The sequence below is a fragment of the Puntigrus tetrazona genome, chromosome 23 (assembly GCF_018831695.1).
Source record: "Puntigrus tetrazona isolate hp1 chromosome 23, ASM1883169v1, whole genome shotgun sequence".
Lineage (NCBI taxonomy): Eukaryota > Metazoa > Chordata > Actinopteri > Cypriniformes > Cyprinidae > Puntigrus > Puntigrus tetrazona.
This window is the reverse complement of record NC_056721.1, coordinates 14,639,922-14,649,779: the sequence shown is the minus strand read 5'-3', so window position 1 is coordinate 14,649,779 and position 9,858 is coordinate 14,639,922. Positions and strand designations below refer to the sequence as shown.

At 38.5% G+C, this 9,858-nt stretch overlaps 2 protein-coding genes across 2 annotated transcripts; both read right to left on the bottom strand.

The window, feature by feature from the left end:
• Positions 1–547: 547 nt before the first annotated feature.
• Positions 548–2,673, bottom strand: si:dkey-78k11.9 (P2Y purinoceptor 1). The gene has a single exon (XM_043223964.1). It carries the CDS (start codon positions 2,197–2,199, stop codon positions 1,210–1,212), a length of 990 nt encoding a protein of 329 aa, XP_043079899.1. The 5' UTR covers positions 2,200–2,673; the 3' UTR covers positions 548–1,209.
• A 144-nt stretch (positions 2,674–2,817) lies between these two features.
• On the bottom strand, positions 2,818–7,389 carry ccn5 (cellular communication network factor 5). The gene is made up of 5 exons (XM_043223963.1): positions 7,173–7,389; positions 6,363–6,579; positions 5,403–5,651; positions 4,047–4,267; positions 2,818–3,968 (listed from the first exon to the last, which is right to left on the bottom strand). Exons 1-5 carry the CDS (start codon positions 7,242–7,244, stop codon positions 3,684–3,686), a joined length of 1,044 nt encoding a protein of 347 aa, XP_043079898.1. The 5' UTR covers positions 7,245–7,389; the 3' UTR covers positions 2,818–3,683.
• Between the last annotated feature and the right edge of the window lie 2,469 nt (positions 7,390–9,858).

The following is a 9,858-nucleotide window of genomic DNA, read 5'->3' as shown; positions in this document are numbered from 1 at the left end:
TCCCCCACCCTGATGACACGTAGACATATGATCTGTGCCGCCTGGCCTTGTCCTTTAATGTCTGCCAGACCAATAGTTCACAAGCTCGGTGAAAGCACAGGCTGCTCACAACAGCAGCAAAGGCTATGCTTCTGGCTTTTAACCTTTACGCTTTCCACTAGCCACACAGTACAGTATAAACCACTCACCAATGTCATTTTCATGGTTATAAGTCTACCCAGATTATATATTGTTAGGTTTGATCTAGAGTATTTTAATAAGAACAATAATGATAGTTATAAAATACAGATGTAACCAGCAGAACGACTTGGTGCATGATATATGACTGGCACACCAGTTATCAGTTATCAATTTATTTTATTGTTATCTGTTCATATTAGTTATACGCGAGTGAATACTGAATAGTTAATTGTGCACATTTCCAGAATTTCAGTAATTTTTATATTTAAATTATAATTTTTTGTGAGTTTTGTTTTTGACGGTAAAGTGTTGTTTAAAAACCTCAAGGGGAACTGTTATAAATAACGTTTCTCCAAAAAGTCCCAGACAATGACTAAGATGACAAATGTTTCCTCAATATTTATTACTTTGACAATGTTAAAAAAAATAATAATATAAAGAATTATAAATATAATATAAAACCTAATATTTACAATCTGTTCTAAAGTGATAGTAAATAATTATTTTTTTTTAGAGAGCAGATTTTTGTTAGCCATCAAGCCGTGACAAAACACAAATTCATCATACAAAGGAAAGATAACATTTCTTTAGTTTTTTTTTTTAATTCTCTTTTACTTTACAACATGGTAGTCATATAAGATTGTGTGGTGTATAATATCTTAATGTGTATATTGTAACTGTTTACCTGTTTATCATATGTAGCCTAATAAAAAAACATTAGGTAAGGTGTTTGTTTTGGTAAGGCTTTGTTGCTTAGAAACTAGATCATTACTGTGATATTGATGAATGTCCGTTATCTAACCAAACAAGCTGTGTTCTTATGAATTTACAAAAAGGCATGCAAATATAAAAAGAAAAAATATTACTAAGCAGTGCAGGAACTAAGCATTGCAAGCTATACGCAACGCAATAAACCGACTTCTGTTTTTCAGAGAAGAAACGAGAGCATATCCTGTCACAAGATCTACATATTCACTTGAAAAAAAACCCGCAACGAAAAGTCACCCCCACAACAAAGAACATGTATCTCTAATTCATCGCCATGCTGTTTGGAGTTGGCTTTTTCAAGGTACAGTCCGCCACAAGAGAGCCGGCAGAGGATTGGCGGGCTCGTCCGTCCCTTATGAAACACTTCATCAACACTTTATCACCGTTAAAGAGGTAGACCAGTGGGTTGATCGCACTATTCATGCAGGCCAGTCCATTACCAATTTGGTTAGCGATGTACACATTAGAGTACCATTTCAGGCACGTGTCGCCCAGTTTGGAGATTCGAGTAACAAGGTTTAAGTTTCTAAAAACGTGATAAGGAATGAAACAAACAGAGAAGAGCAGGGTAAGGACGACGACCAGCCTTAGACACCTCAGCTTCAAGATGACATCGATGTCTTTCTTTGTCACCAAGGTAAAGGCCACATGTCCGTAGCAGCACAGCATTATTAACAAAGGGATGCCGAACCCGACGACCGTCCTCCCGATGCTGTACTTCAGGTACTGCGTAATGTGCTTGTCCGAAGTTGTGTCAAAACACGACGTTGCGTTACGGTCGGTTTTGTCAAAGAACATATCAGGCAGGCACTGGAGGAAAACCAAACCCCACACCAGGGCGACGATGGCCACGGAGTGTCTCGCGGCAATTCTGCCTTTAACCCTCAGAGTGTGAACGATGCCCAGGTATCTGTACACGCTGATGCACGTGAGGAACCCGATGCTGCCGTACAGGTTGATGCAGAAACACAGTCTTAAAATCTTGCAGAAAACATCTCCAAATATCCATCTGCTGCTGGAAGCGTAGTAAATCACCAAACAGGGCAAAGTTAAAATGTATAAAATGTCCGCGAGGCAGAGGTTTAGCACGAATATATTTACGTTACCGATTTTGCTCCAGTTGTCATACATAGATTTCAGCCCCAAGCCGTTGCCGATCACTCCGAGAACGAAAACGGCAACGTAGACTGAGGGCAGGAAGGCGTGCGTGAAATTAAAATTGACCGATTTGCAGGTAGAATTGGACTCCATCGTTCATTAAAGACGACCATCGGACTTTCTCGCTGGAGGCTTGGGGATGTGCGGTAATTCTAGCACGTGAAAACATGTCACAGGAAGTGGGCGCCTTCACTAACGCCACCTTCAACGTGAAAGGTGCAGCACGAAAAAAATGAAATAAATGAAACTCTGAACTCTGAACTTTGAGCTTCAGCTAATTTAGATTATAGCGAAAGACCACTTAACCTATGTATTATACATGTAATCTCACCTATTATCAAAACACATCCTCTTTATTTCTATTGTATTTTCCATTCATGTGCATACAGTAATCCCTTACAAAATGGGAAACTATTTCTACATTTGCAAAACAGAGCATCTAATTCCTGCTTGCCTTTCCTCGTGAAAACAAGAGAGGGCAGCCTTACACTTCGGAACCACTGCTGACTCAAGCCACTAGATTTTATTTCATTGACTTAATATTGTTTTTAGTTAGTCCATTGTTGAACCTCCCCTCTGAAATACAAATGAAAGGCTTATTTCCCTGTTTGTACGTTTACGTATGCTAATTAAAGTAGCATGCCAATGTCAAAAATGAATAAAGCTACTAGACCCCAAGAAAGTGAGACAGTGACACAGCACAACAAAACGTCTTACTGAGATTTTTAAAATCTGTTTGCATAAGGTCTGACAAATGCTGTTAACTTTTGACTGCAAGGTTGTGAGGTGGTAAATGACAGTGCAAAATTTCAAATGAACACAAATATTACAATTCCTGTAGGCTATTAATGACAAACATACAAACATAAACAAGTATTTACATATATACACAGTCAAGCCTTTTGCTTGAAATTGGTAAACACTAAAATACAGTTAGTGTCAGTCTTCAAATAAAAGCCTTCCTTCGTTACAGGTGAGCATGCCACATTTAACTATAAAATACATAATAAATGTAACTGTCTTAATTTCACACAGCATATAAGCAATTCTCCTGCATTTATGTGCAATGTTATTTTGGGTAAATTTCAAATACGTCGGGACGTTTCTTTGCCTTTTTTTAAAAAAAAAAAACCCCATTAGATTTAGATTTTACATTATTTTCATCTTTTGTGAGCTACTAGCTTTAAAATTCCAGCCAGCAGTTGTCTAACAATAAGCACAAAACTGACAAAGATACAGAATTTGTGGATATTTTTCAAGTGTAAAGTTTTTTGGGGTTTTTTCAGAGTAAAACAGCTGCCACTGTGTAAACCAAATAGAAACAAGAGAGAGAAATTTCTAGCAGAACCTATACTCAAAAACTATTTTAGTTGCACCAAAGATGCCAGCACAGACACCTGTCGTCTTAAGACAATGTCCTGAAAAAAAACAAACATTGTTATTAAATGGCTTATGTGCTCTTTAGGGCTCTTTTTTTGTCAAATGTTGATTTAGGTGCATGTAATAGCACCTTTTAAACTCAGAGCATCCGATATGAAGCTACTACATCCAAAGTCAACCTATAAGAGAGTCAGCTTCTAACCCCAGAAGGGTGTCCCTCTATATGCCGTTCCAGATGAATAGGGGCAGTTGTAATGGCAGATGCAGGAGTTTATGGTCATGACAGCATGTTTGCGCTGTCTTCCTCCAGGACAGCGGAAAGTGACCAGAGTCGTGCCAGTGTGGTAAGGAGTACAGCAACGCTTGTCCTTACAAGAGCCACAATAACGGGGCCTGTAGAACTGTGCACTATAGCAGCCCTGGTGGAAAAGCCTCACTGGAGTTGCTGACCTGTAGCTGGGTTGACATTTCCTCCTTGACCACTGGAATATAGATACGGGTTTGATTAGAGAATGATTTGACCTGTCAAAACCAAAGCCTAAGGTAGATCAGAGACTCACCTGTGGGTTTCTCTGGAGAACAGGCTGACAGGGTCGGATCGTACACAAGCGCATCTGCATCTCCAGACGACAGGCCGGGTTTTGATTGGACACCCGTGTGGATATCCCAGGCCCGCAGGTGTGCGAGCAAGCGCTCCACTCTGAGCTCTGGTCTATGCAGTTTAAACCGGGTCTGGTTTGGTATGCAGAGTCTGCAGGCATTGTCTGATCGCTTCCCGAAGCTGCCATCCCAAAACAATTTAATTAAACTTAAGCAACACTTCTACTTGTTACAAAACAAAACAGGTAACTTTGTAATTGCCACATACAGACTATTACAGACCCAATTAATTCATGTTTCATACTCAGTCATCACATTTAAAAAATGTATTTGTAATATCAATGGTTTAATTTGGTTTCGTATGCTTTTTTTGAGCTTTGGAACATTTGGTAGCCATTGACTTTGGGCATTATATGACCGACAGACTGCAATGGTTTGAGTTAAAAATCTTTATTTGTGTTCTACTGAAGAAAAAAAGTCGCCTAAATCTTGGATGCCCTGGGAGTAAGCAGATAAACTTTTTTTTTGGGTGAACTATCTCTTTAAGGGTTAAAATAACACGTACAATATTTTTTACAATAAGTCATGCAATGTGCATTTACAAATTACAGTATCAGTGTTGATTTCATGTTAAGTTTCAGTTTGAATATTAAAGAGATAGAAATATGAACAAAGGTCCTAAAGGTACAACATGATGGTGAGTGATTAATATGAGAAGTTTTATTTTTGGGTGAACTATCCTTTTAATTCTGTCAGATAACATTTTTTAGAGCTGGATAGATTTGTAATAAATCTAACAATCCAGAGGAAGAAATACCAAATACCTTCATTCTTACGGGATGAGAATCAGTCATTCATTGGCAGTGTTTTATGTACATGCAAACCCACTCTGAACAAAATGTACCATTCAATCTGATTTAACTCGGGTGTCATTGCTTTTAAACACCCTTGTGTCTGCTGTTCCACGCTTTCTGGCTTTTTGGAGTTTTAATTGTTGTACTACACAGACATGAGTCCTGTTATGAATCATGGAAAGTTGGCTTTGGGAAGAAGCTAGAGCCTGTGCTTTTGGGTTCCATCTTGGCAAGACATTTTCAATTAAAATGTTCAAAATCCCACAATGAAAACCTCAGACGAAAATGTAATAGAGAGCTCTCAGATAGGGATTTGAATAAGAAACATGTAAAAAGATTTATGCAAAACCCCAAAAGAAGAGAGACGGTTTTCATTCCAGCTCGTGAAATACTATTACATATAGTTGAGTCAGTTTTATGGCTCGATTAGTTTTCTGGACACTAAGACGGTCAATAAAGTACCTCTGTGAGCGTCCTGAAGCACTGTGTTGTCCATATTTTCACACACCCACTCTTTACAGCATTTTCCTGGTTGTTGAACTCTTCGAGGATGAGGGCAGTCTGGGGTGGGCAGGAGAACATCCTCACTGCAGCGGGGCACGCAGGTCACCCCTCCACCTGAACAGTGACACTGAAGAGCGCACGAGGGCTGAAATACCTGGCCTTCCTGATAGGAGACTCCATTGTGCTCACAGCCCAGCTCCTTCTGACCTAAAAACAAAGGTGCAGAAGATTATGATGACGCTATGTGCAATGCAGAAGGTCTAAATGTGGTGATTTTTTTATAAAGACTTACTGTGGAGGTTAGCTTTATATTTTATGTGCCCCCCGCTGTAAACAATATTGTCTTCAAAATCAATTAAGTGGTTTAATTTAGTATAACCTTAAAATTGTGTCGTTATGGATTAAGATGGGAAATAATTTGTAGCAATTATTTATTACTTAAAAAACTTTATTAATGTAACATAATAAGCCAAACTCTCAATCAAAAACTAAAATGCAATTTCATGTCATCATTTCAAGTAGCATTAATGATAAAAGATATATAATATGTATATATATTATATCAGTATGTACAGAATTTGTGTTTGATTTGTGATATAAATAAATCACATTCTCAAATTTTCAAAATAGCTGATAAAATGATTTTTAAAAAATCTAATTATTATAATAAATAACATTTATTATATTACACATATTTTGTGAGGAAATGAAATTGCATTTGAGATTTTGATTTATTAGCTGTCTTTAAATCTGGTAATGAAAATATTTTTTCATTATCAATTCAATGCAGCAAAGTCAAAATGATCAATTTCTTATTTATGTTATGTTAAGGTGTGTTAATGAAGAGCTAAGGGGTGGAGCTTATGGCTGTAATAGAGTTTTAGTGGTAATGCTGTGTGTATGGAGGTTGAAACTTACTGACACACTCTCCTGGCTCTTCAGGGAAGCTGGCACTATAGTCACACTGCAGGCCGCGCTGACTGTCACACGGATACAGCTCACTGCAGGCCTCACCCTGCTGCCGCGCACACACCTGACAGCACTGGCACCCATCAAGAACGAGAGGAACGCCTTCTGGGCAGGCTGGCACTGAGCTTTGGCACTGACAAGGGCCCCCACACTGCTGACAGCACACCTAAGACAGCACACAGGAAGAAGAGTTATATAATGCATGCGATCAGAGCAAAATCTGTACCATTTGAAAAACATGAAGATTCAATAGTCAAACATTATTGTAACATAACGTACGTCTTTCTCATTAATGCCCCAAATAATAGCACTGCTGGTTTTTAAAGCATGCAGCTTTGGTTAAAATTGATAATATGCATACGGAGAAGCAAAAGGAAAAATATTTTTTCCTCATGCGAATCACTTACGGTAAGTATTCCCAGGCTCTGAATACATAAAACATGCTTTCAATTATAGGCTAGCGTTACAGCCAACAAGCTTGAGATGACAATCTTACATTTGTACAGAACATTGAGACTCTTAATTAACCATTGATTCTCCATTACATTCCGATTACACTGTTTAATAAAGAGTTCTCACAGACAAGAAAACTTCCCACAAAAAGCCCCTGATAAAAACAACTAACCTCTCCCTCCTCTCAACTCTGAGCAAGACCAATTACAAAGTGACCAGATCAAATCTCACAGCTGTTATACATAAAACTGAACACAGAAGTCAGAAACATTCCCCTTGCATGCGAATAAAGTGCTTGATTCTCACCTGTGAGCCCAGGTAAAACAGAAGTGCCCACGCCATAAGGTTTTTTCTGTCTCTCTGTATGTTGTCCATCATGTTCTGCTATGTGTTCCACCACAATGAGATTTTCTACTTGTGTTACTGTTTTCTCACTGCCTGGCTCCGCGCACATGCACTTTTATAAAGTCCTCGCTCTGATGTCATAGCCTGACTGCAGGGTAAACAGTGGCTGGACCTGGATCAGAAATGTTTCAAATTCCACATCTCCATTGCCCATTTCCACAACCAGGAATTATTTTCTCCCTCTGCTCGCCTGCTCTGGCGTAAAGAGGTGAAACATGGACTTTTGGAAGAGAAGATGCATATTACGGCTCGCTCTTGACCACATCCAGGTTTTCTGTTTACGTCTAAAGTCTATTAGCTGTTATTTATTGAACTGCTACATCAAATATATTTGAACAATAAAACAGACCGATAAGCATGGTTGGAACTCTGGAGTATGATAATGCGCAATAGTTCAGTAAAGAAAAAAAAATGATATTGTATAGCTTGCATTGATACAACTTGTTGTATTTTTGATCAAGCAATGAAATCTTATAAATAATGTATATTCATTCATACTATCCTTTTTGCAGAGGTTTTTGCCTTTTAAATAATAGGGGAGTGTATGATTTTGGATGAAGCCTTGATTTCGATTTAAACAGACTGGTTGAGTAAATGATTCAGTGACTAACTTCTAAAGACTTCCTACCTAGCAGTACAACAATGTAATTTGTAGAAAGAGACGATGAAAATCCTTACTTCTACACTCACAGTTTGTCTGAAAAGTAATACAAACAGTAAAGCATTTCAATTAACTAAATTGTTAAATCGTTATTGCAGTTAAATAGAGAACTTGCTTACATTTAAACTGTGGGTGGCACTGAAGAAAAAAAGCTTCTCAGAGTGACATGATGCGTTTTTCACATCAAGTGCTCAGACAAAACAATCCTTTTGAAATGCAGGATGACCCACCGGGAATGACGGTTTAAAAATAGACCTAGACAGGAAAATCACTTTTACAAATACCACAGCTCTTGATAATTCAGCTGGAACACATGTGGCCTGCCAGATACAGCAAAAGTAGAGTGGATATTAGTGCTGTTTAAAACTTCTGTCCAGCCGCTCTTACATGTATTTTGACATCCTTTCCAAAAATCACAAAAGTTCGGAATGCACAATATCCCCCGTAAATGGAACAGCACACGCATCTCTTTAGGCAAAACACAGTAACAGTATTCATTGTCTTATTCCTGAATGATTTTTAATTCGGTGTAAAAGTGGAGAGGAATCAAAACATTATTATCCTATGAATGGCATTAAATAAACATTCATCAAAGTCCAGTGGAAACATGTTATAGGGTGTCAGGAATGTGTAAATTTGTTCTGGACGGATGATCCACAAAAAAAATATTGTTTAAATATTTAGAGATTAACAGAGCAAGAAAAACAGATGTGGGACAAAAGCGCCCTCTTTCATGTCTAAACTTCAGCCAGTTGTGGTTAAAAACAAGTCCAATAATGTCTCATGGAAAAGTCTTCGCTTAAAGTGAAGTACACGCACTGAACATCGCTCGCTGAGTGCCAAGGAACTGACTTAAGTTAACAGGAATACAGAATACTGGAAAGGCAGGCTCTGATTCATACACTGAACCAAGCCACGGGCAGGAGTGCTTTCATTTAACACCTGCTTTGGTACGGCAGAGAAAAACTCTGAATACTAAATGACAGTGAAGTTGAGCGATATGGCAAATCTAGCACGAATGTACATCAGCCTTAGCAGAATAACCTCTTTCGGTGTGGTGCTACTGGCTTCATTAAAGACATATTCTGCGGTCTGTAAACCTCTTTTTGGTATTGGAAATAGGTAGTCTTCGTGTTTACTCCTTAATTCGCGTCAATCCCTGTGTGCTGCACATGCGGTCTTCGGGGCTTTGGCTTAGGACTTTTCCAATTTCCTTTCTTTCTAGATTTTCAGTTACCGCACACCCTGTAATAAAGAAGAATCACTTAATGAATTGAAATGCTTGACCAGACAAACTGAACATAAATCTAACATTTCTTAGGCTTCGCCAGACAATTCCTTATTGTCTTGATGTTAAAAAGTCTTTGGTGTGCCTTTGAGGTTTGAAGAATTTGGCCCCTGCAATATGTGTCACAGTTAATCAGTTGGAGTCATTGCTAAACATTTGAAAACTGGAAATGTTTTTTTCTTTATATCCCTTGACAATATTACATTTCCTTTCATACGAATCTCAAATCTAACCTGACACTCAGACCTTGCGAACAAAAACTTCTGAATAATAGGGATAGTCTAGGCTATAGCCAGTCAGTCAGTGTTGCTAAAAACCCCAAGGCAGAGCAGAAATTGGTGCTGGCTTTGTTCGCCATCAAAATCGCCGCATGCAAAGTAAAACATTAAAGTTTCCGGGTTGCTTTTTTTTTCTTTTCATTAGAACAGGCCTCTTACACATTAATCGCAGCTGCAACCCAGATGTGCAGCAATGCAGATAAATCACTCTCTAAAAAGAAGAACCTGAATCTAACTAACTGTCTCTGAAGGGAGGAAACGATACCTACGTTCCAAGCATTCTGACTAGATGTGTGAAACTGCAAGAGTCGTAACAGGAAAGCCTTCGGTTTCTGATAAGAACACCTTTCTAGGCAGGGG